At 35.6% G+C, this 26,430-nt stretch overlaps 5 protein-coding genes across 8 annotated transcripts; 2 read left to right on the plus strand and 3 right to left on the minus strand.

The window, feature by feature from the left end:
• Nucleotides 1–1,086: 1,086 nt before the first annotated feature.
• LOC105689222 (NADH dehydrogenase [ubiquinone] 1 beta subcomplex subunit 5, mitochondrial) lies at nt 1,087–2,566 on the minus strand. The gene is made up of 3 exons (XM_012406080.2): nt 2,406–2,566; nt 1,808–2,025; nt 1,087–1,727 (listed from the first exon to the last, which is right to left on the minus strand). The coding sequence occupies exons 1-3, from the start codon at nt 2,491–2,493 to the stop codon at nt 1,482–1,484; spliced, it is 552 nt and encodes a 183-aa protein (XP_012261503.2). The 5' UTR covers nt 2,494–2,566; the 3' UTR covers nt 1,087–1,481.
• Nucleotides 2,567–3,336: 770 nt separating this feature from the next.
• LOC105689221 (facilitated trehalose transporter Tret1-2 homolog) lies at nt 3,337–16,576 on the plus strand. Of its 4 annotated transcripts, XM_048657801.1 has the most exons (10): nt 5,394–5,903; nt 6,024–6,168; nt 6,841–7,079; nt 13,094–13,223; nt 13,314–13,449; nt 13,716–14,172; nt 14,249–14,498; nt 14,580–14,789; nt 14,871–15,063; nt 15,163–16,576. In XM_048657801.1, exons 3-10 carry the CDS (start codon nt 7,060–7,062, stop codon nt 15,405–15,407), a joined length of 1,641 nt encoding a protein of 546 aa, XP_048513758.1. In that variant the 5' UTR covers nt 5,394–5,903; nt 6,024–6,168; nt 6,841–7,059; the 3' UTR covers nt 15,408–16,576. The 4 variants fall into 4 exon arrangements, with proteins under 4 accessions (XP_012261502.1, XP_048513757.1, XP_048513758.1 ...); XM_012406078.4 differs by having other exon boundaries at nt 5,394–6,168; XM_012406079.3 differs by lacking the exons at nt 5,394–5,903; nt 6,024–6,168; nt 6,841–7,079 and adding an exon at nt 3,337–3,365.
• A 51-nt stretch (nt 16,577–16,627) lies between these two features.
• Nucleotides 16,628–22,192, minus strand: LOC105689218. Its single transcript, XM_012406074.3, has 3 exons — nt 18,379–22,192; nt 18,190–18,307; nt 16,628–18,108 (listed from the first exon to the last, which is right to left on the minus strand). Exons 1-3 carry the CDS (start codon nt 21,586–21,588, stop codon nt 17,927–17,929), a joined length of 3,510 nt encoding a protein of 1,169 aa, XP_012261497.2. The 5' UTR covers nt 21,589–22,192; the 3' UTR covers nt 16,628–17,926.
• A 151-nt stretch (nt 22,193–22,343) lies between these two features.
• Nucleotides 22,344–23,178, plus strand: LOC105689257 (defensin-like). Its single transcript, XM_012406160.3, has 3 exons — nt 22,344–22,485; nt 22,617–22,733; nt 22,823–23,178. Exons 2-3 carry the CDS (start codon nt 22,664–22,666, stop codon nt 23,017–23,019), a joined length of 267 nt encoding a protein of 88 aa, XP_012261583.1. The 5' UTR covers nt 22,344–22,485; nt 22,617–22,663; the 3' UTR covers nt 23,020–23,178.
• LOC105689256 (chitinase-3-like protein 2) lies at nt 23,121–25,070 on the minus strand. Its single transcript, XM_012406159.3, has 6 exons — nt 24,912–25,070; nt 24,623–24,820; nt 24,276–24,554; nt 23,945–24,181; nt 23,420–23,843; nt 23,121–23,347 (listed from the first exon to the last, which is right to left on the minus strand). Exons 1-6 carry the CDS (start codon nt 24,914–24,916, stop codon nt 23,213–23,215), a joined length of 1,278 nt encoding a protein of 425 aa, XP_012261582.2. The 5' UTR covers nt 24,917–25,070; the 3' UTR covers nt 23,121–23,212.
• Nucleotides 25,071–26,430: the final 1,360 nt, after the last annotated feature.

A 26,430-nucleotide genomic window follows, 5' to 3' on the forward strand; every position in this document is an offset into this window, starting at 1 on the left:
ATGTAAAATTGAAGGAAAAATCCGGGACAAAAATTCCATCGACAAATGAAATCTAAAGCGGCGCGCGTACAATGCTAGTAAATATACTATAATGCGCGAATGATTCGCGCATTATGATAACACGCAGAACTGAAAGAGCATCACATACAGAAAAAGAAAAAAGAGAAACGGAAAAAAGGACATCACAGGGTAATAATTCCGGCGCACGTAACGCAATTATTACACAAGCGGTCAGTATAATAAGGCCTTGGCAATGACCAGGCATACAATGCCGGACGCCCGCGCGCTAGGCTTTGACGATGTGGTAACGATGTTGTTGCGTATATTTCGTGTCATTAACTCTGCTGATGCTGATACTCCAAAGATTCCTATACATACAAGCCATTTACCTGATCAAATTGCCTGTATCTATGGATTTAAATTGATGTTACGCGAATAGTTGGCGCATATTGAAGCAGCGCCTGCAGCGGTTTAAAACATATTACCCACATACCTACGTGCACCGGTGTGCTACTGGACTTGAAAATTTGTACATAGGTATATTCGTATTTTCCGTGGTGCAAAGTAAAAAATAATTTTCAAAATAAATCAAAGATTGATTTCAAGTAGCCATTTGCGACTGCAGTTTGTAACGCAATTCAGAAATTAAATTATACAACAAACTGGATAATTATCCACGATGAATTATAGTTCAACCTAGTCCATTGTGGGCGTATTCTCGATCGGCATATACCTGTTGATATTTGATGCAAAACGAACAAAAATGCACGCACAATATTATTCATCGTAATTATTTATTACCCTTATTACGTCAAGATTTCAAGATATCAGACAATGGTCCGTTTATTGTAAGTAAATAAAAAATCGATATTGAAAAAAACCAAAGACTTGAACAATTTATAATAGAATAATAATGGTGAATTCATGATAAAAAAAAAAAAAATGAGAAATATAAAAAACTCAATGCATTTGAACTAGAAAAGAAGTTTATCTGAGCAAAAAAAAACTCTTTATCATCGTATTGAGGGAGGAATATTTATGACGATGATGCACAAAATGAATGGTAACTGGCACGGATGATTAGTATTTTTCTTTTTTCTTTTTCTCTTTTTTTATAAAGCGAATATCATACTTGAGTATGGTAGGGAAAAATTTCCTACCCAAGAGCTGTAAATCAAAATGAAAAAAAAAACATACCGAGAACTGGTAGTATTTTTCTTGACGTCTGTTATAATTTTATTCAGATTATTAGATGCAAGCTGTACAATGATCAGATTATGATCCAGCAACGCAGGAAGTATCCATACGTTATAATTAACTACGTTTCCTCACCCGTTACTTGAAATGGAGAAAGATTTTTGTCAATCAGTTGTTTTTGTATTTAAAATGTTTACATAGACACTGATCTTTGCTCCAATTCTGAGGAAACAAAACTTTCACGCTCTATTATTATGACGATTGTCCATTGATCACAGGGAGAATTAATCTCCCTGGAGAGCCTGAAGCTCTTCAGATATTTGACGACTGTATCTGTGATACTTGGCAATCGCAGGTCGGTAGTAATAAGCTTGATAGTCGAGATTTTGAGCCATATAATCCTTGATTTTCTTTTCTAAGGCAAGGAGTTTCACCTTCTCCCCTTCTTCCCACATGGCATGGAGTGCCTTTTCATATTCTTGCTGGTGTGAATTATAGACGTAACGTGACAGGAATCGGCTTATGGGATTCTGTAAATATACCTTGATATCAATGCTGGCCTAATAAAATTATTTCAAGACAAAATATCACAGATTAGCTGTGTCCGTACTCTGTAGTACTCCCAATGTTTGGGAACATAGCCCTCAGGTATCTCCTGTAGGGTTGCCGGCCCCACGAATATGTATGCTCCAGTGATGATCAACGTTACAGGAATAATGCCCAGCATGAAATAGAAGTGAACCAGATCCTTCGTCTTGTTCCAATGCCAACGACTTGGTGCGAGTGGAAACAATCTCGGACCATGAGAAGACATACATCTTATCGCAACTGAATCAAGAAAAGAACTCATAACAATCAAGATTTATTGTTCAAATTCACAAAAATCTATTCTAAAGGGGTTCTCAATGTGGTATGTAGCTTCAGAGTCTACGCCATCGTTCTTTGATAGCAGAGAACCATGGATATAATGTCTTACAATGATAAAAAACCACGTATTTTAGATTGTCATCATACGAAATTGACATCGGAAAATTGTTCTGAGTTTTTATCAGCTGATTGACATGCTTCTTGAACCATGTAAGTGTGGAGTTAACACCATAAGTTGCGTAACGTCGACCTCTGGTCGAATGTCACTGATGATAGCAGGTAAACACTTTCGTAGTGGGTAAAAATTGTTCCCAGTGGTCATTATAATTTCAGGTGCTTACCATTATTTGGGAATTTTCCAGTAGCCGATCCGCGAAACTTAATAATATTTTGACCGAGTGCACGAAACGTGCTGCTCCACACCGCCATCTTGGATTCTGTGAAACAGATTCGGTGTCTGCGTTGACAATGAGAACCACTGGCGATATCGGACCGCTTTTACCGACAGAATCGCAGACGGAAATCTTGCAGAGAGATAAGATTGGCGGGCTATTCGATTCAAACTATTCAAGTTTATGATAATCGTTTGCTCTTTGAACGTGAATTAGAGATCGTCAACAGGCAAGAGTTCAAAGAACTTTGTCATCCCGACCTGCCAGAATTTTGGAACTGCACTCAGTTGAACAACAAATTTATCCGTAGAAAAATGATTCATCGCAGTTTGTATGTTGAGAAAATTTCTCCGAAACTTATAATTTCCGTCCGATCATTTGACCTCATCAAACATTCAAAGAAAATAGCCTAGGTATTCTAGAACTCAGTTAGAATTATCTGGATGTTACCAAATTAAGCTATCAGGCAATTGAGCAAACAAGCCCAGCCTGAATTTCATCGACGTCCAGGAAAAATATCGTCTAACATAATTGGCTCGTCTCAAGTATATTAGGAGAACAAATAAAATAACAATAACAATTTTTATTCGTCGTAAAACGTGAGCCATAAGCGATTCATTTAATAAAATTTAAATATAGAATCCTAATATTGTCTCAGCATAATAGAATTAACCTTAGGAACAATGCCAAATATTTTTAACAAGTGTAAGAACATTATCACGTATCTCAATTGGTAAGACTCCCAAATTCTGGCAGTAAACGAATTCCTCCGATCGAATGCTGACCGTGAAAAAGTCGTCCAATGATAATAAAAGTGTTACCAATTAATACATGGTGGTATAAAATTTTCTGGAAATTTTTCAAAAATCAATAGCAAAATACCGAATGCACCCCCATGGATTATTCGAGGTAAGTGTATATGCAACAAATAATATTAATTCTGAATAGAAAAAAATAAATGAATCAAATGAAATAGTCATTGATTGAATAGAATTAATTTTTCCACTAATCGTGAGTTTCAAACGCGCCTCAGTTGCAACAACCAAAGATACGGCTACTATTGTTAGTTTAGGATTATTTCTTCATTGATTTTCATGTTAATTTCAAAGAATATTTAATACCAGCTGCAGTTGGAGGGTCACGAGTCATACGTATGATGATACCCTAATCGTATCGTTCAATGTATATTTCGAGAGCCTTAATTGCAGTGAACTAAAAGTGTACGATCATCATCGTCATCGTTTTAAAATAATCGAACAAAATAAAACAAACAAACAAAAAATCTCTGCATTTTATGACTATCGTCTTACAACGGTACGAACGTTAAATAAAATGCAAAGTTTTCTCAGAAATAATTTTTCTCGCCAACTCCATACAAACGTATTAACATGAAAACTATGCTCATATCATTATGCCACAAACTACGAATGACAAACATTAAATAAGAACGGTATATACACATGTGATTATTATCTATATCACGTAGGTAAATCAGGTACACACGGCTATGAAGTTAACGATTTCAAATCTCAGGCGTAAAGTTAGGTAAAATTTGTCTTTTTGGTTTTCTACATTCAGGGAAAGGGAAAAAAAATAAGTAGACAAACCGCAAAGATTATTGCACAGCTAGTAGCAGAGCAAGGCATACATATCGCACGTGCTTTTATAATGGCTGGTTATTCGTTATCCGTAAAACAAATATAAATTTTATTTCTCCCCATGTACACCCTATAAATGATTCTGTTCTGCATTCATAATATTCTTCGTCAAACTGTCGAGCTCGTTACTTCAAAATTATGCTTCGATTGATATCACACGTTTTTTCTTTGAATTATTTTACAAAATAATAAAGACAAATTAAATAGAAAATATTCAATTTACTCTCTTCTATTTGTTCTGGCCACATAGAAGATTCTGATTGAAAGATGAAACTTTCGAGCACGCTTCTTCATTGGTACGTACCAAGAAAAAATTACGTGTTAATAATTAAAAAGTAAAAATTCAAATTAAAGAAAAAGAACGATCATCAACTTCAGTGTGATTGAATGGATAATTTCTCATTAACATTATTTCAACCAATCCGCAGTTTCTTCCATGTAGGAAAATGATAGAGAATAACGTTATGTAATTCGTAGAAAAAAAATACCTAATATTTCAAGTCGTATCGTACGATAGAAATAAATTATACGGATTATAACTGTGGAGTGCGTAATTGTTGAGTGGGAAAATTATCGAGTTCGTTATGACATACGTACATAACTCTTGTCTGTGAATATTTTCGTGCGTGCATGTTGGTGTATTTAGTACGTACGTCGATATAAATGATTCTTTTTTTTTTAACGTACGGAGAGGATTGTGAACAGCAGTTTCATTTATCTCATTCTAGCTGCTATGGGTGGGTCAAGTACTTCGTTAAACTTAATCAATGTATTCGTATTCTGGTGCGATATACATATACGTTAGCATTTCTACGGCCGATATGCGTACACATAAGTACAGGAATATTTTCATGTACTCTTCTTACTTCATTTCTATACGTATCATTATAGATCCGTGACGCAGCGACGCGGCGCGAAGAATGTCATCGATACAATTTCACGGCATCGCGAACTTTCTTTAATTATCCAAAGAAACAAGACCCGATAGAGCCTAAGCTTCTAATTTTTTCAATTTGAAATTCTTTCCCAACGTTTCAAACGTTTTTCATACCTTTGCGAATTATTCATATTATCTTTCTTCCTCTTTATTATATTATAAGGAATTGGCATAGCGATGGAGAATTTCTATTAGCTTGCGGATAGATATTAACAAAGAACCTTGCGCATAGCGATCGCGAATGCCAATTGAAATCCCTTAGAAATTCACCTACGATATAAGCTTCGAGGTAATGATTCAATGATTATCTGTTGTAATATAGGATAGAAATTGAGAGAAGGACACAAGAAAAAACAGCAGGAAAATCAATTTGAAAAATTCTTGTGATGTGACATAGATAATGTCTAGTATCTAGCAGCTATACGAGTTACGTTTGGAGATGTCGGCGGCACCCTGTTTCTGATTTCGTCTGCGTCTGCGTCAAGTTTTGACGTCGTTGTCTCTCTACAAGTTCGAAAGAGAAGGATAGAAAATAGAGGAAAGAACAAAATAGAAAAAGAGAGAGAAAGAAAAAAAAATCTTAGGTAAATGTTCGAATAAGCACAAGGGGTCTCTGGAGAAACGTCGTTTGAGTTTCAACGTCAGTCGCGGTGGTTGAGCCGCGCGGTCTGGACGTGACCGTGCAGTCTTAACTATTATACAAACGGATTATTAAAAACCAAAATAAAATACTAAATAAAAAATAAATCGTTGGGCAATTCAATTCATCGATCGATTGATTGATTAAATTTTTTGTTGTGCGGGCTGTTCATATTTCCACGTCTGAAGTATAGATCAAAAATATATATCAAAGTAAATATAATTGTCAAAAATTATTAGTGTTTCGATAAATTTGTATTATTTTCTTTTTTTTTTTTGGTTTTTAAATCTGACTAGCTAAATTTTTTTCATTTTTCGCTTACCATAAATAAGATTGTACTGGACAAAGATAATAATATTGACGACTTGAAATCTTTAACGATTCATATAAGAAAACAAAGAGAACGAGAATAAAAAAATTTTCAAAGCCGCAAATTTTGTATTGAAAACAAGAGGGACATAATAAGGAATTGCTGAAGTAAGTTTGTAATTATTTATATTTTTTTCTTGACGTTATATCATTGCTTTTTTTTTTTTAGATAATAAGTATGAATAAATAAAGGAAAAAAAAATTCGAAATCGTTTTGTTCCAACTCATGATTCTCGTAAACCTATATTTTGGAATGAAATGGCGAAATTCATCGTCCTTCGTATTGCATGAAGTGAAAACAATGCTTTGATCTCATACTGATATTACTGACTTTAATTAAACTCATCGTAAAATCGCGTATCATGCTTTGTTGATCGTTAAAAGTTCATTTGAAATGACGCAAACATTGATTTCCCAGTATTTTAATCGATCGGTACAGGAAAAATACGTTTTTGAATCAACGTTCTTTCACCTGATCAATTATTCTACTCCTGCCGCTGTTGCATTGAGGATAAATTATATCTTTCATATTCAGGTCTCTTATAGTTCACGTAAAAGCGTCTACGGAGAGACGAGAAAATTCTCTTGTAAACTATAATTATTAAAGATCTTTCAATTTTCCTTTCTCTCGAAGTTACCATGAAAAATTTTCAATTGCAAAATCATCGCAAGTGCAGGCAGCTATACTTCATTTAAAAGTTTTTCCTCGGTATTTTCTTTCATTTAATTCTTCGATTGATTTTTTCATTCGATACTTATTATAAATATTTATTTTTACAGGAGATAAAATGAGAGCACAATACGCGACAATCATAAGAAGTTGACGAGGACAAATATTAGAAAAGAGTAATACACTAACTTCAACTCATTGATAATAAAATAAAGAAAAGCAAACCTATACTAAAATCGCGTGGCTCAATCCGCTTGTATAGTAATAACAATATTGTATTAAATATCAAAATAGCAAGCAAAAGAAAATCAAACTACTAATTTACAAACATGGATCCATACTCGTTGAGGTGAGTATTAACAAAAAATATTTTAATCTATCATTATAATATTAGAAAAAAATAATCAAGATTATTGAATGATTTTTAAATTGTCAAGTCTGACATTGACATGATCAAAGCCCTGATTTAATCGTCCTCCGGATTAGAAATCAATTTACCACATGCAATAACTAGCGCAAATGAGCAAGTGAACAGTATATTATGTATGTGTAATCTAGATGTTTAGCAATACACTTATCAGCCCGTGGAGTGATAAACAGAAAAAAAGAAATTATCAATGTTGCTTTGTCAAATTTGTTCTTGAACCATACAAATATTGCGTCATTTTCTCGGATCAACGAAAATTCAGAAAAATCTGTACATTTTAAACAACCGACAAAATGTTCTCGTTAACTTTGTAAAAAGTTTTATTTATAACTTTTTTTGTGAGACGCAAAATTCCTTCACAGTCAAACGAAATTTTTCACTGACCGATATTTTGTGACCGAGAATTTCTGAATCTGTGTATTGCTGTTGGTGAGGGTACAATATTATGAATTGCATAAATCGAAGGGAAGCCTAAGGGTTGATGCCCTTCTATCGATCGCCCCCTCCAAACCAGCAGCAACTGCAGCCAAAGCCAGCTATCGTGCACGTGCTTTCATACTACGTGAAAGTATCGTATGTATAGCTATATGTTTATATACAATACATGTATACCTTTAGGTATATATGTGAAAATCCTAAGCCTCCTTCTGACAGTTAACCGGGCGCTCGGAGCGAGAGCAACGCACTTCGCTGCGGCTATATTCCTCACATATTCTCATCTCATAGGAAATTTCGTTGTATTGGTCTTTGTCAGATTCTGACGTTTCTCTCAAGGCGATGCAGAGCAAGCAGCTGTTTCTGAACATTTCTGAATGCTGCTGCTGTAGCTGCTCCGTTTCACGTCACTACTTTTTCTTATCATTATTTATCCTTTCATTATAATTTCACTCATAATCTCACCCCTACTACAATCACTACTTTTCTCTTTTCTTGAATTATAATTTACTACAGACGCCTATAACGGAAACTAGGTCGTTTGGTACAGTACATTATATGACAAGACGATCTTTGGGGTACGTTTCTAAGTATAGAGATTAAAAAGAGGAAAAAAATAACTTCTGCTGTTGCAGCTGCATTTTAAATTCTACAGTTGCCCATTCTAAAGGTATAAGAGCACAAATTTATCCACAAGCATCAAGAACTGCTAATAAAGTTTTATGTGCCCCCTTTTTTTTTTATTATAGATCACGGGTATAAATTTCTATATGCATTTCTATGACGCATTACAGCTACGGTCAGTGAATGTATTATGTAAGATCCCTTTATCCTAGCTTCACACTACATATATTTCATTCAACTCTACTGCATTGTAAGATGGCAGTCTTCTATTTTCGTTTTAGAATCTATGCTAGACCCGAACAAAGAAATTACAGGTTCAAAATACCATCCAGCAGTCCCAGAAAACTTTCCAAACTCTTCGTTATTATTTGAGTATGCGTATAGTATATATGGAAAAATTACAATGGTAGTTTTGTTTTTCCTCTGATAATTGCTCTCGGTAATTTAAGTAATGAAAAATTAGATAAATTTTCACTCTAACAGATGTGAGGCAACAGCCGACGCAGCGCGATGCAAATTTGATAATATACGTATACGCTATAAGATATGTAGGATGTAATTTTATATCGAAAGAATGTAGGTATCAAACGACTGATTCTGGAATGAGGAAGAATTATGTCGGCATATTACGAGTCTAGACAGCGTGGTCTGTAACACAAACGATAACTACAACTCTGCGTGATTCAGACAAAAAGAAAAGAAGAAAAAAAAATTAACAGGAGTATGTATTCAAGAGTAAATGATATCCGCATTTTCAAATACATGAAACAAATATTAGTCGCGATAACGATAGTGACGTTGGATTATGATATGAGATGAATAAACGAGCATAATTTCATTGACGATTGTCATGTCATATCTTTCTGAAAACTAACGACTGGTATTCTTCTAATTTGTCGTATGCGTACATCGTTAGATTCCAGTCTCCGGATGTTAAGAATTTTGATAAATCTAGCGATTATGATTTCGTGTACATACATATGTATGTACGCATTACTATTGTATTCCACATGGATGACTGACTTCGCGATTCCATTCAAAATCAAACTTGTAATAAAAAAAATAAATGAAATAGATAAGCGAATGAATTATTGGATCCCAATAAATTACATAACGTGAGAAACAACTTATGTATGTATGGCAAATATTTCCATGAATTCTTCTCTGTTCTTTTTCTTTATACTCACAGGACTTTTTTGTTCTTTTTATTAAACTCGAAATTCTGCTGCATAATTCGATATGATTTAAAAAAGCTTTTATGTTACCATGCACATGTGATTTCTCGTGAAGAAAAATTTTTGAAATTCCTTCAGACGTGTTATGTGCAGGGATTTTTCCAGACCTGTTGTGTAGTAGTCCTTTTTCCTTTTATCTTTTGAAGGGCCAACAGCTGTTGATGGAATAGGTTTAACCTGCCACACGGTATATATGGTTGTCCAAGGAAAAAAGGACCGGTTAGTAACAAAGGATCCTGGAGTTTTTCCATTACCGTGTAGTATACGGAGACGATGTTTTGTGGTATTGGGGTGAGAAAGAAAAGAGCAGAGTAGCAAACCGAGAGAGCCGCGCCCTGAAATAATTATACATATAAGAAAATAGAAAAAAAAAATTAATTAGATCCGATAGAGTAGAACCAATGAAATTACTTAAATGGAATTTTGGTAAAACTAGTTAACACACAAATTTCTAATACTTACTTGAACTATTATTATTATTCATCACGTCAAACTACACCCTCATCTTGATTGAGGTAATTCGAAATAGAATTTCGGGAAAATGAAAAACAACCGATTGTTTGCTACATGGGGATTTGTTCATAACACACGTTGGATTCTGCACACGCTGAGATTGCAGTAGTTGTAAAATTGTCGGTTCGATAATCGTCGATAGTGAATATCAAGATACTCCTAGGAGTACTATTGAATATCAAATAGCAAATTATTAGTTCTCTCTGTATAATTCAAACTAATGTCATTCGCATATACAGATTATTAATACATATTTACCCGTTATAACGACTTGCTTTGGTACACAACAATAAAATAGAATATGATTTTCCTATGAAAGAGAAACAACGGTTTCATTATTAATATACGAATTACGATCGTAGCTCCTTATATTCGTATACATGTGTATAAGTATAATGTAAATATATGATGTCATGAGTTGAACAATCGAGTCAAAGTCTATCAATCGTCTCGTACATGTAACATCTACCGATTATTATTCATACCGAGTACGAATTTGAATGCAACAAACGTGTACGTACGTATACGTGTTTCTTATATACGCGGTGTTCAATAATTATTTGCTCATAACAAATGAAACATAATTTAAGACCCGTTATAAATGTAAATTGCACGTCAGAACTTCTGCATCGGTACTAATTATTTTCTAGGTCATTATTCAAGGATTATTTTGTCTTTTATCCTTTGCCTTGTTCTTCCGTGCGGTTTTTTTCTTGTTCTCATTCAAGTGAAATTACACAAGTTGAGATAACTGGCACCCCGATATATTTTTACAAATTTTAATTTCAACACCTACACACTGTTGTCAAATATTTTGTCAATTGGACTTGAAATTTCCAGGTGAATTTTACAATCAGCAATCCTATTTTGCACAACAATCTCTTATCTCGAAATGCATGTATAGGTGATAAAAATTTCACGCAATCTTATGACCGATTGAAAAAAAGTGATGAATCATGAGGAAAATTCACAATTCAAATGCCATTCGCAAAATTAGAAGCGATAAATGAAGGTGGTTATATGGTTTAACATGTAGGTTTGTTGCAAACAATAAATTTGGGTCCAGCAAAGATTAGAAAAGTATGGATGGAAAATACAAAGCTAAGGCCCTGGCCCAGACCACCACAATCTGCTGTGCATGTTCAGTCGTTATCATCAGACACGTGATAGAAGAGTGTTGATGCCCTGAATGAGCTTAACTTCAGTTACGTACACTATATAAGTGTATACTTCGTTAAAACCGCGCGTGCTGTAGGAATCAGTGGAAAGTAGACATCATATCAAGAAATTTCAACTGTAGCAGAGGACTGGTTGAGTTGAATCATTCTTTTCATCAAAATCCAATTCTTTTTTGTTGTTTTTCTCTGAGTGACTGATAACATAACTTTACTATTTATTTTTCTGGGCATTTTGATTACTGTACCGTATTAGACATATGTATAGTTTCTTCAGAAATGTTCATATGCTAAAACGCTCTTTGATAATATCATCGATATTGCAGTAATTGATCAAGGTCAATAGATATTTCTCAAGGCTGTGTATGATAATCAGTCGTTTGGCAAAAACGCTGCAGATTAAGATAAAACAAGTTGCAAAAATTTATTGTCACCACGTGTTGTAGTATTTTTACTTCAAATTACCAAAAAGGGTAAAAAATACAATAGTTATTAGTTACCTAATAAGAGTTAAAATGACCAGTGGTTTTTTATCGTCCTATTAGATGTAGATTGTTAGAATAATACTACAAAATACGTTTCATGAAAAAAAATGATTTACTCAAGAATGGTTATCGGCAATAGATGTAATGAACAACTGTTACCGTACAACTGGCGTTGTAAATATAGAACATCATATGCAACCGTATTATGGATCCATAACAGCCTTCATTTCTTGAAACATATCTTTCAAGTTGCAGGATTATTTACAATTAGATAACAAATGCTTCTGCAAACCTTTACTGCCTCTATCAGATGTGCCGTGCCTTCTATCCTCATTCTGGGTAGTAAGCCAATAAACAGAAAGAATTCCACAACCTCCGAAATGGACATCTGTAACAATAATGATAATAGTGATTCATTTGATTCCCGTGGCTCCAATTAAAACTCATCTTTGATGCACTCGTTTTTATTCATAATTACCCTTGGTAAGATAAGTTTTATTGTTCTAACAATAGAAAACCTAGAATCTTTTGTTTATTTGTATCCCAACTATTTCTATTTCAAGTTATTTTTTGTTCCAACTTCTGTTATATTGCAATTCTCAGTTACATATTAATTTGTCCTTCTTGATTGATATGACTTTTGCAATCATCATATAAAGAGTAAATACGTACCCAGTGATGAATCAATGCTAAAGTGAGTATCGTATACATAAAAGATACTCGATACCTATTGACCTAAAAGATCATGTGGCGTTACAATATCACCTACTAGGCTATGCAATTGATGAATATTAAGACAGAAACAACTTCGTTTCTTTATCCTAATTTGATGTTTCAGATGAGAAGTGATTTACTTACCTGAGAAACCATAAGCTTCAGCAAACAGTGTTATTATGCTACGTTTATTCCATTGTCTCGCTGTATCATCCATATCACTTCTCCATTAGCTATGATGTGTCATCCGTGTTGAATTCTAGGTCGAATCGCAGCCATAGCTTTCATTATTATTTTCTGTGATCTGACATTACACCCACGACTTTTCACCTCACTTTGATTCGTCACAAGATTTTAACGACTGAATTGCACTTCTGAAATAAACTGCACTGCATAAATCCGCGGGAAGATTTTATTCACCTGTGAAGTGCGACCTTACAGTTCGACCGCAGAGGTCGAAGGTCGTTTGATCATCGAGAGTCGTATGCTGATTTCAAATTTTTCTCGCACCCATGTGTTACTGACAGCCACAGTCTGACAGCTGTCAAATTTTCACCGTGTTTGTTTGATGATAGCCAGGATAGCGGCTCGAGTTACTAGATAACTATATTACATGTAAAATGATATTGCAGAGTGGATAACAATGCAGTCCATCGAAATGTCTGATTACTCAAGTCTGTGGATTCTGGTTTGCTACTAATTATCACAAACTTTCGCTTGGTATTATTTTAGAGATTGAATTATTCTTGTTGCAGTGTTGAGAAGGAGGCGTCGAAGAATATTGAAGATAATGAGCGGGAGTGCTTCAAGGATGCCATCGTCTCCTGCAGGAGCCTTAACAAAGGCTTTACAGAGCCAACAAACCTCAAATCTGCTATGCCACAGGTATATTATTCTAGTTGTTTAATAGAAAGGAAGAATAATCATGCATTTTCACGGCCGTATTTCCCTATGATTACAAACAAATCTATTTAGATTGCAGCTTCCATCATCGCAGCATCGTTTCATATAACAGTTGGATTGACAATGGCATATTCTGCGGTATTGATTCCACAGTTAGAATTGGAAATGGAGACATTTCCTACTACAACGACCGAAACCTCATGGATTGGTAATGATATTTTAGACATTTGATATTCCAAAAAAAAGAACAGGGATAATGGGAACAATGACCTCTTCTTATCTTTAGAGTCTAAATACTTGTCATTGACTGACAGATTGAAGTTTGTATCTTATCTTAGAAGAGACAAGATAGCAATTGGCTCCTGCCGAATCAATTGTTATTATCGTTGATCCCAGATGTCACTGAAAAATTTCATAAATCTGACCTACAAATATTTAGCACTGCCTAAAAATAAAATAATTGATTGATTACAGCCAGCATTGTTGTGATCAGTGTACCTGTTGGTGCTGTTTTCGGGGGCTTTTTAATGGAAACATTTGGTCGGTTGAAAACAATCCAAATAGCTGCCATTCCCAGCACAATCGGCTGGATTTTAATAGCAGTAGCTACTAATGTCCCAATGTTATTGGTTGGTCGCCTGCTTACGGGATTAGCTTCTGCTCTGGGAACTTCCCCAGCTATAGTTTACATCACAGAGGTTGCTAGACCCGAACTTAGAGGCTCTTTAATTTCCACTGGACCAACTCTAGCCTCATTTGGAATGCTCTTAGTCTATATTAAGGGAGCGTGCCTTTCATGGCGTATGGTTGCTTGGCTCAGTATCGTTTATGCAGCCGTACCTTTGATACTGATACAAATATTCACACCTGAATCTCCTGTATGGCTTGTATCTAAAGGAAGACTTGAAGATGCTAAAAAATCCCTAGCATGGTAAAAGCTCCTCTGAATGTAGATGAAAAAGGTTGAACCATATTTTTCTGGAAATTCTCATTGTCTTTTTTTCCAGGTTGTACAAGCTTGAACCAAAACAAGGCAAAATTACTGCTGCCGAGGCTCAGTACAATACCATTTTGAAAGAACATGAGATTAAATTAAGTGAACAACGGAAAAGCAGTCATGGTGGCACTGCTGCAAAACTCGCAGCCTTCCTTAAACCCACTGGCTGGAAACCAATGTCAATTTTATTCCTGTTCTTTCTATTCCAACAATTCTCTGGAATCTATATCACCTTATTTTATGCTGTTACATGGTTTCAGGTAAGATTTATTGAGTTTCTACTTTCACGTTTTAACAAGTGCTTGGAAAATATTGCACATCTAATTTAATGTTCATTGTAGGAAGCTGGATCAGGCATAGATCCATTCAATGCATCAATTCTCGTCGGTCTGACTAGATTCTTGTGTTCGATGGTAAATACCTGGTTATTAAGACGGTTCAAAAGAAGACTGCTATGTATTGTATCTGCCTTGGGTATGGCAGTTTGCATGTCGGTTTCCGGTTACTTTACATGGACTATAAAAACTGACCCAGCTAGTGGTGGACGTTGGGTAAGTTAAAAACTCCAGACTCTACTTACTTCAAACAAAGAAGCAACCTATTAATCAGTAATCATGCATACATTCTTTCAGGTTCCCGTCGTATGTTTGTTGCTATATGTTTGCACATCTATGGTCGGAATGTTGACAATACCTTGGACGATGACTGCGGAACTGTTTCCAACTGAAATCCGAGGAATAGCTCATTCCATCAGCTACTCTCTGGCTAATGTTCTGATGTTTGCCGCAGTTCAATCTTACAGGGATCTCTCTAGTGCCTTGGGAGGTGTGTTTCTACTATTTTCTACATCAATACCTTATCACTCTGCATTCACAGTGGTGCAAATAGAAACTATCTCGAAGTTTTTTCTATTTTTTTTTCTAGGATCGCACGGTTTACAGTGGTTCTTTGCCGGAGTTTCGGTAGGTGCTGCGGTGTTCGTTTGGATATGGTTGCCGGAAACTCATGGAAAAAAATTATCAGAAATTGAAGAATACTTTCAAAATCACTTCCTTGCGATCGGCGCAGAATCTAAAGCAAAAAAACGTAAGTCTAAAAAACGCACTACAACAAAAGCGCAAAACGCGGCAGCCCAACCCCTTAATCCAAAGCCAAAAGAGACTGTATAAATCTTACTCCACTATATTGTACCCGAAAAACCAACTATTATTAAAGCGTAGCCTGAATTTGTTTTACAAATGTAATTATCATCAATTTTATTCTAATTAGTCGTCGTACTTTGTGATAGATTTACCTCAGATATAAAGATAACATATGATAGAATTTTTTTAGCAAGTAAATGACAAAGTTTATTACCCATTGATTCACTTTTATACTATTGTCAACAATTTATCGCATAATTTCATATATTCGATATTTAGAACGCATTCGCTATGCTCCAGACAAAAGTTTTACGTTACAAACTCTAGAATTTTGTATCGGCACTAAGAGTGGACTAAGTATTTGTTCTGTGAATATCAGCACGAGCGATTTCTATAGTAAACATAATTTAGTAAAATGAAGCTGATTAATGTGTATACGTGTGGAGAAGATAAGGGTCGTTTTCCTAGAATATTCGGAATTATTATCTTATTTATCAAATATAATTGTACTTAGTGATGTGTTGGCATGTCATTTGAAGCATACGAATAATATGGAATGTGGATATACAGAAATAGTACATTAGTATAATGTTCTAAAAATTTATTTATGGCATTAAAATTATCGATGGCCCGATTACTGAAAAAACTGAATTGTTTCTTGATGTAACTGCATATAATTGCTGTGAAACTAAAAGAACAAGTAAAGAAGAATGTTGAACAGTCTACCTCATCTAATATACAATTATTACTTAGTTTGAAACCATGGCTGATGCGAAAATATAAAACAATAATCAAGTTGACAATGGAAATATTATATAATCTGTCACCTGCAGTGAAATTTATGAAGACATATGTAACGTGCATGATTTTTTTGTGTGAAAAATATCATCTTGTATTATTTAAATTGTGATTGGTCGATGAAATGACATGTTAACTACAAAGAAACGAAAGAGAAAAAAGTAATAATTTTTAACACGACCATGACGGTCTGTTATCAGACATGCCTTACTTAAGAAGAAGAGGTGCATGCCTTTTTTATTCGTATTATTAAATACTTTCAATGTAAAACGTAAGATGGACTATTAATGTATTTTATATCATTATGTATTACTGTAAGTTATAAACCTCGTGTAAAATTCTCCAATTTGTATTATCTAAATCTTTTTTTAATAATATACGACTTACAATCCGCTGAATCCTTAGATTTTGTCATTCAAATTATTCAAATAATAATTATACCCAGCTGGTGTTGATAACATTGATACGTTTTATTAAATGTTCATGTACAGACAGCGATTTATATATATATATAATATGTGTTTTTAAAATTTCAAGTACTTTCGTCATATTAATTTATCGATGTCTACCGAATATTTTTTTTCTTCTAAATTCATATACATGAGTAGTTTAACGACGAGAGACAGATCCTAAAGGCACATCAAGACTGTTTATAATTTCTAAAGCGTTGTGTGATATCCATATGAGATAATTAGCGTAATCTAAATTTATTGATGAGTTATTACCTAATTTCGGTTACGTGACTATATTCGAATATACCAACATTTTTATGACAACATTATTTCAATCCAGTGAACAAAGTGAACGCTACTTATATCTCACAATAACAGGAGTTGAGAAGAAAAAAAAATAACTCAGTCTCGATCAAGGACTTGGACCATTTCATAGTTAGTGTAATTTGTTGGTGAACGATAATTACACAGTTGATTGTTACGTCAAATACCCTCTAGGAACAGAACGCCTTAAAAATTTCTTAGCCCTTTAATTTCAAATTCTCTAATTATAATATATAAAAACATTCAACAGTCCCTTAAAAGTTATATACTATATTCTATATTCATTCAACTATAATAATTTTTATAATTTTTAAATCTCTTTAACTTCAATCCATCGGTTAGCATTTATATTCATCAAAAACAGATTTATAAAATAAATTTGAACAAAATTATCAACCGTGACTAAAATGAGTTATTATAATTAATATCAATCGTGACTTGGTAGTAAATTGGGATAAGGTATAACGTGTATCTATATCATTCACTCTTACAAGTACTTTGGCATAAAACGTGTATATCACCTCATTATACCGTGACATTATTATCAAAGTTATTATTATTAATTATTGTTATCATCATTATTAATCTGAAATTATTAATATCGTTATCTTGCCCAAATAACGTGATTCTTATACGTCAATTTTTCTAATATCAAGAATGACTAGCACAAGAGATGTATAAATTGAAACCTAGGTTCAATTCAAAAACTAATCATACCGTTGGATGATACAGCCAATAATATTTATGACTCTGAAACCTTTGTAATGTATAGTCGAACGTCAAACTGGTAGATTTTGTACTTAAAAGCTGTGCGACAAAGTTGCGAAATCAAATTTTGTACACAATGACAATGCAAAATAGTCTAGAATAATTAAACCAGGAATCAATACGAGCATACAAAAAATTTTCTATTGCTAAAAAAGATTCCAAATATTTTATTGAGTCTCAATCAAATACTTGTAAATTATGCGTCTAAAGATTTAACGTGGCTAATAATTGATGGCCTGTTGCAACGATCAGAGATTTAACATGATCTGCATGACCAGCTCGTCGACAAGCATCCGTGTATCGTCGATACGCTGCTTCATCTTCTTTAGGTAAAACTCTACATAACTCATCCAATGGTAGGGTTTGTGCTAAATATGTTAGAGTTTCTGTAATCATAATGAATAATAATCACCCTCAAATTCTAATGGATATTCATCCTCAGATTTGAGTATAAACAGCAGTTTTACCTTTCATGATCTGATCAAAGAAGCACTGCTCAGGTTCTTGACCTTCATCTAACATTGAGATCTCATTTTGGAGTAATTGAATCAAACATTTCCACTCTGTTTCTCTACTGTATTTATCCTAAAAGTCGTAGGTAACAAGATTATGATAAATGATGGTTTGAAATCAATGTTATTTATTTTTTGACTCACCTTTGCAAATTGTAGTACAGCGTGTGGACATTCTGCCATGAGCATTCGAGTAACTATTTCTGTATCAGATATGCATAGTGTCTTGAATGCCAAGCTTCCTTCAATTTCCTGACTGTCTAAAAATTGTTTGACTTCTCTTACACATTCTATGGGTAAATATCCGCTGGCCAGCAATGCTTGTAGTTTTGGTACTTCGCTCCTAATTGGTTTTAATATCTCTGATGCATTCTTTGGTTCCTCGAGGTTCAATACTTTTTTACAATCCGTTGAATATGGAGGCAATTTGTTGAGATACAATGGTCGATAATTAGCGAACAGATAAATCTCCTCGTCATTTTCATTAAAATCTTTCACATTTCGTACAGTTTTGTAAACTTTTGATTGTGTCAGATTTCCTAGATACGATCTGACAAGGATTTTGAAGGCTTCTGCTGTTGCAAAGTTGGTGCTAGATTCGTTGGTAGAACAACTGGATTGATCATGGGAGTTTGAACCAAAGTAATTTTGAAAGTATGTTTCGATAAACAATTGTAATGCCGCTGCTGCATCGTGGCCATCTCTGCCAACTCGAGATGGTAAATACTCTAAAAATACTTGAATAACTTGATGCAAACTCAGAATGCCATCTTCTATGAGTTGAGTTAAAATTCCTGAGAATATTCGTATCTTTTGCTGCATTAAATGACCAGAGAATTCTGAAAAAGTTGGTACAGCTCGGCTTCGCTTTTTCAAAGCCGTAGAATCAAACAGTAGATGCCAATGCTCCAGAACAGTTTTCTCAACAAATATTTCCGATATCGGTTCCAACAATCTCCTAGCCTGTTCTTGTTTTTCCGATTGCAGATATAAAAGAACAGAAGCCAATCTGGTACAGTCACTCAATGACTCTGCTGATAGTAAATTTATTAATTTATCTGTGGCGTATTCTCTTAGTACAGAACTTCTCAGTATCAAATTTGACAAATCTTCAATGTTCTCTGAGCTCAGTATATCAACTACGTTATGACTTTGAAATAGAGCATCAGCATCCGGTCCACTTCTAGTATTTGCCAAAGTTTCTGTGAGAAATCTTATCAAACCAGGAGCATTGGCAACAGACTTCCTTGATAAAACATCAGCAGCTTTTAACTTTGACATTTTGTAGTAAGGAATACTCAAGTCCCATTCATTTTCTATTTCAGAATTAATGTAATAATCCCCCAATAATGCGCAAGATTGACTATACAAATTTTCCAGTTTGGAATCAGGAACTTCCCGATAATCGTTCAATCCGGAGCATCGTTTAACTTCATTACAAAGTCTCAATATGGTATGCGCTTCCCCAAGTAGATGTCTGTACGTATTTGGACTAGAACTTTTATGATTCTTTGCAGTGTTTAAAAAATCTAAGTACAATGTCTCAGGACTGGGCAAGGCCAGGGAATATAATGTCCAAGAGTTTTCTGCCCTAGCTAATAGTACGAGGCAACTTGCAGAACTCAATAAGTTTTGCATACCTAGGAATGGGCGCAAACCGATGAGGCAAACTGGTTCAGAGATACTGGGACATGAGATCTTGTAATTATCAATGTAATTCAAACTTTTAGCTATGTGATGAGATACACGTAAGGTGTAAGACTCAAGTCCAGCTTCAGTAAGTGCGTGAAGGACTGTGTTCTCCAGGGCAATATGACGAACAGGTGCTGTAAATGGATAAGTAGTCAGACAAGTTGGATTCGATTCCTCAGAATTTGTAGCGGGAAAATGATACACGTAGCCTTCCTGTGTAGTGCAGATAATGCAAGTAATACCGTGGAGATGTTTAAATTTGTCAGACCTAAGTATAGATTTTTTCAAACATAGATTATTGCATTCTTTTTTCAAATATAGCGGTTTGAGTTCTAAACACGTAAATATTTCTGTCACCCCATCATAGTTTGCATCTTTTGTTGGGTTTGAGATTTTTATACGTAATAAATTCTTAATGGCATAATTCTCTGACCATCCATCATCTGGAGAGGTTGTTTTTATTACAACATCCATATTGCTTGGGTTTAAAATGAAAGGATTCAATGTATGTCCAGGACTGGCTCTTTCCAAGCTTATAGATGGTAAATTTATGGTAAATGGAAGTGAATTTGTTTCAACAATACCACGTGATGCTAGTCTTTGTAATTCATTATGCTCATTGCAGACCAATCGTTCCCAGTCTATGTATGGATTGGAGATAATCTTTGAGCGCAACTTATTGGGACCCAGTTTTGATCGTAGCATGCGATTGCTGTTCAAATCTTGATCCGCATTTCCCCTTGTTCCATCTCGACTGGATAGTCTGAGTCGAGCATCACCAGGTGACAAACTATGTGAATCACTAACTTGTTCCTGCCCCTTGAAAGTTGTCAACTTTGTATTCAAATTTTCCATCGAACGAGGTGATTCCTGCCTCCCAGAGCTAGAGGACTTTTCAGTTTTATCTAGTGAAGAATAATTTGTAGATACCGAAGTCTTATCCATAGAAGACGAGTTGGTAGATGCTGTTGAGCTCAGTTGATCTATGTCATCATACATAGGATTGGTAAGTCGAAAAGCAAGAAAATGAGTTGAGTTCAAAATACAGATGAAATCCTCGGCAATTTCCATTCGTGTGGGTGAGAAACTAAATCCTAATGACCATGGCCTGGCCTCAAAATCTATAAATTTTAATTTTGATGTTTGCTGTGTCTCTAGCTTGAATTCATGGAGAATGGCGCTACAGCCAGTAGCCACGAGTAAGTTGCCAGTGCTCTGACAACAAGCTATCACGGTCGGCTGACCATTCAAAGGCAATTCTATCATTTCCAAACTGTTCATAGGACGATTTAGGCTAGGTGTTACTCTGCCAGCTATCCTCGCTCGCATGGCATGGCCTTGGCTTTCCACTAAGGCCCAGTTGATGTAGACCCTGACAAACGTGCTCGTAGTTAATCCATCTCTAGATACTTTAGATTCCACAGTAGCAACATAATCACCAGTTGCACAATGAAGAATTTGCCCAACCAAATCAACAGTGGGGAAAAACGTGAGTAGTTTTAGATCGAATGATTTGAGATCGTGAACCTGAACGCAGTGGCTCGGTAGTGCGATTAACAATAATTCTCTATGAAAATCATTCGCAATGCATGTAGCTGTCGGCTCTTCTATTGATGCTACATTCTGACCCAGAAAATTGTGAACTGGAATCACTCTCACCATTTTATAGAAGATCGTTGATTCCACAATTAGAATACTAGAGTTCAAATTACGCTAACGTCGTTATTGTACATATTCACACTCGGAGAGTAACGAGGATCGGTTTGAAACTGACATTTAAATATGTTACAAACAGTTGTTGCGTTTTTGACTGAACTATTAACAAACTGCTTTCGATAGATGGGTAGAGGTACTGGTTACTTTTTAATTACGTGGTAGTCTATTAACGGTTGCATGACAAAACTGGGAAGGGCTCGAATTTTCACGTGACTGTCATCCGACCAGGAATTAGATGGCACGTTTTAAAAATTGCTTGCGATACTGACAAACTTGTGCTTGTGTTTAAACTTGTTTAATGTCAAATTGCACGCACATTCTTTTCAAGACAGTCTGAAAACTAGACAAACGATGCGATTTAAAACCAAGTCAGTTCGCCATGCTGTTTTCATCGGGCAGTGCATCGAGCTGTCAAATTACAGATGATTATTGTTCTGCCGATAAAAAAACCCAAACCATCTGTTAGTAAGCCAGAACTCTGCTTCGCTTAATCAGCGCGAAAATGTTCTATAACATCAATTTGAAATGAAAAAATGCCATGCTCTTATTTTTCATAATCTCCTTCACTAGCATTCATTCCACTCAGATATGAATATTCATCAATGTTGCGATAAATTGATATTGCGTAAGCTCCAGCTCATAACAGGGGAAGTACTAGAGAAATTATCGGAAATGCAAACTTAAAGAACATACGGTAAAGCCCCTGAAGATAAATTTACAAACAATAAAATGTGTGTTGCTCAATGATCGGTGAGCAATGATCGGCCAACATATATAAAGAAGAGAAATCAATGTTTGATCACACAGTTGAATAACTACTGAGCTACACTGGTCTTCAGTGAGGTAATGTAATATACATACAAACCGTATAACATTTATAATTCTTCAAAAATTTTCACTTGTCAATGTATTTTACCCGTTTCTAATGATCAGACTTACTAAAATTGACTTTCTTGTTTGCCTTACTTCTACAGATATCATAAACCAAGTCTTCCCCTAGCAAACCAAAATCTCAACAAATATGAAGTTCTTTGCAATTGCAATGATTCTGGCAGTTATCGCCTGCACAATGGCTTTCCCAACCATTGAGGGTTTGTGAAAATAATTATTGTGATCAATTGAATCTATTAGACTTGAATTTTGGTGATGAGCTACTCCATTATTTGTTACTGACTTTTAGAGTATGAAGTGGAGGAACGGGGAGATCGACACAGACGTGTGACCTGTGACCTTTTGAGTTGGGGTGGTGTTGTTGGCGATTCAGCCTGCGCTGCCAACTGTCTGAGTATGGGTAAAGCCGGTGGTAGCTGCAATGGAGCTATTTGTCAGTGCAGAACTACAACTTTTTCTGACCTCTGGAACAAGCGCTTTGGCTAGTCAAATCTCGGAATGGGCTTAATACGTTAAACGCTGTCTCCCTTCTGAATGAAAAAACTATCACCACCGATCCCTTTAGATGACTTGTAAGCCTTTAAAGCTATTATAAATAACCTGTATTACCTCAGATAATAAAGTATACAATTTTCATAAATATAATACTGTGACGTATTGTATTTATCGCCGGTATAATTCAATTTCGAATGATTTTTGTAACAGTACGTGTTAATGGGAATGATAAATTTTTCTCACAAGTTGAATTCCAATCATCTGCGTTTAAGGAAAATACCATCGCTCCGCCAAACCCAGCTGATCGGAGCCAGTTTGCCTGTCAAATATCAGATCATCGAATCAAAGTCAGGTTTATCGAGAAATTAATTATTTTTTCGTCTACACTCACTTTGATCGTTATACTGGTAACGTCATCGTAAGATATCCACTCTGTGTTCTGGACGGCGTAAGGAACTTTACTCTCATCATCAAAAACACGCATCGTCCCATTACTCAAAAAAGCACAGATATTTGAATAAGAAACGAATCCACCAAAGCCCAATGTGCCATAATCACTGCAGGGAGCTTCTATTCCATTATTAGCCGGATTAATTAAATGATAGGAATGGCCATAAGTCGGTATACCAACAACTATTTTACTGTGAGGCATTCCCTTCTCCACCCAATAATGTGCTGAGCGATTCACGTTTGCAGGTGACAGATAATTTATTTCCTTGGAACTAGGAAACAGCGGGGCATTGAAGCCGGTCAATGGCAAATAACGAGTGAAGTAATGATAATCATAAGCCATTAAGTTCACGAAATCTAGATATCTGAAGAATAAATAGTGTTCCGATAAATACTGCTATTCTTATAAAGTCGACATCTCTTGTGATCAATTTGATTGGGCATAACAAAAATCTTAGATACATACTCAGCCATTTGAGGTACATTGTAGCTTTGGTCTATGATAGCCTCAGGTGCCGCAACAGCAGCAGATAGCACTAATTTTTGGTTTCTTTTGTCAAACGCCTTTCGTAACTCATGGAGCAATTGAATGTAGTGAATTTTTTGCCGTCCATCTACGTCAAGCCAGGCTGGGAACTCCCAGTCTATGTCCAGCCCATCGAGATTAAGAGTTTTGGTAAGATTCAATACTGATCTAATGAATCTGCTCATAGAACATAAAAAAGTTTAATAAACTTGCAATGACATCAATGTTCAGAAAATCTAATTAGAAATCAGGTAAGCTGAAATACGCTTACATTTTTCTATTTGTATGATTTTGCGTCATTTCTGGAAAGCCAGAGGATATCTCATTGATCCCACCAACGCTAATCATAACTTTCAAGTCAGGGTTTTTGGATTTTAATTTACTAGCACTTTGATATACTTGGAAATTGTCTCCCAATGTTAGTGTGCAATTAACAACACTGCCAAATCCCACTATGAGGTGAGTACAGAGCAATGGATCAATGTCTGCAGGACTTAGATGTGATGTTTCATCAGCGCCAGGCATTGTCAAGTAGCACACAATCTTTAACCTGGGAAAACATTGTAGGCATAATAAATCATTGAAGAGGAGCGTGGGGAAAGGGTAATGATCCTTTACTCTTGGAGATTTTGTCCTTCTTCCGAGTTGTCTTCCAACCAAACAGATGAAGGAATGACATCGGGATTGAATGTTTCTTCCAGCGAATGGTAGTCGATAATCACTAGCAGGCTATCTATCGTTAGGATACATGATAAGACGAATATAGCTCCAAAGAATGAAAAGACTATACCGCAGATTACAAATCTATTCCAGTGTCTGAAAATTCGAAGCACAACAGGTGGTTGGCGTTTTTTGTCAATATTTAATAATAAGTTCTGTTTCGTCTGTACAACAAATATATACTCACTGCATGATATTTCATTGAGAAGATTCAACCAGTCACGTCTTATCCTGGCTATTACTCATCTTTTTGATCGGGAATGACGAGAAATTTGTTAGAGTAAGCGTTATCGAGCATTATCAAGGTTTTGGTTGAAAAGCGGGTAGAAGTGTGGGGAAAGACAGAGCGGATATTCTTGATGTGAGGCCCGTGGTTAGTGATATAGCCATTAGACTAGAATCAGCCATATTGAACGTGGATATTCTGAGCGCGATGTTTAATTTAAAGAATCGAATTACGATGACTGAAATCGGATAGAAAGTTTCGAAATAAATTTCCAGGCACAGATGCCTTGCATGATCGCCTGAAAAAAAGATCATGCAAATATAAGAATAGCGTTTGATTTTTCAACGCATGTGGGAGAATATAATTCAAATTTATGGGACAAGCAAATGTACAGTTTGCAATTTTTTTTTATGGTGCTCATCCAGTTTTTTTCGTAATAATAGAAATTTCATAAGGTTCAAAAGGAGCAGTTGATTGAGTTGCTCCGTGATTGGCCCAAAGAGACAAACGGCGAACGCGCGATCCACAATTCTTTGAAAGTCTAGTGACGAGAAGGACGCCAGCTAGCAGCAACGTAGCTCCTTTTGAATTTAGTTTTATTGTTGAAATATTGCGTGTTGGACGCCGAATTATTACACCAAAGTGCTTCGACAACTATTATCGTTACATTCGAGGAAGCAGGGAGCAGCTAAGGACCACTGAGTGAGTAGAAAAGCGAATTTTTCTAAAGGGGTATCGGGTCGGCCACGCCGTGCGGACCCCCCATGGGTCAGAAAAAGAATTTGCGTCGTAGGTCATAATATAGTACAGCAGATTCGTATTTTCTTCGAAAGTGATAGCTCTTTCGATTGTTGAAATGTATTTTTGCTCGTTTCATGGGAATATCGAGACATGAAAAAGCATAAAATTCGGGATAAAATTAATTTTTCGTAGTTGTTGATCGGTTGCTAGGTCGGTTGTTAGGGGAGGAGAGACGCGCGATCCGCATCTCTTCGAAAGTCTAGAGACGCGAAGGACGCCAGTTAGCAACGACATAGCTCCTGCATGATTCAGTTTTATTGTTGGAATATTTTGTGTTGGACGCCGAATTATTGCATCAAAGTGCTTCGAAAACTGTTATCGTTACATGAGAAGAAGCAGGGAGCAGTTAACGACCACTGAGTGAGTAAAAAAGCGAATTTTTCTAAAGGGGTATCGGGTCGGCCACGCCGTGCGGACCCCGAATGGGTCAGATAAAGAATTTGCGTCGCAGGTCATAATATAGTACAGCAGATTCGTTTTTTCTTCGGAAATAATAGCTTTTTTCATTGTTGGCACCTATTCTTGCTCGTTTCATGGTAATATCGAGTATTCCAGAAGCATAAAATTCGGGATAAAATAAATTTTTCGTAGTTGTTGATCGGTTGCTGGGTCGGTTGTTAGGGGAGGCGAGTTCCAAGAACGCGCGCGATCCGCATTTCTTCGAAAGTCTAGAGACGCG

Source organism: Athalia rosae, chromosome 7, assembly GCF_917208135.1.
Source record: "Athalia rosae chromosome 7, iyAthRosa1.1, whole genome shotgun sequence".
NCBI classification, from domain to species: Eukaryota; Metazoa; Arthropoda; class Insecta; order Hymenoptera; family Athaliidae; genus Athalia; species Athalia rosae.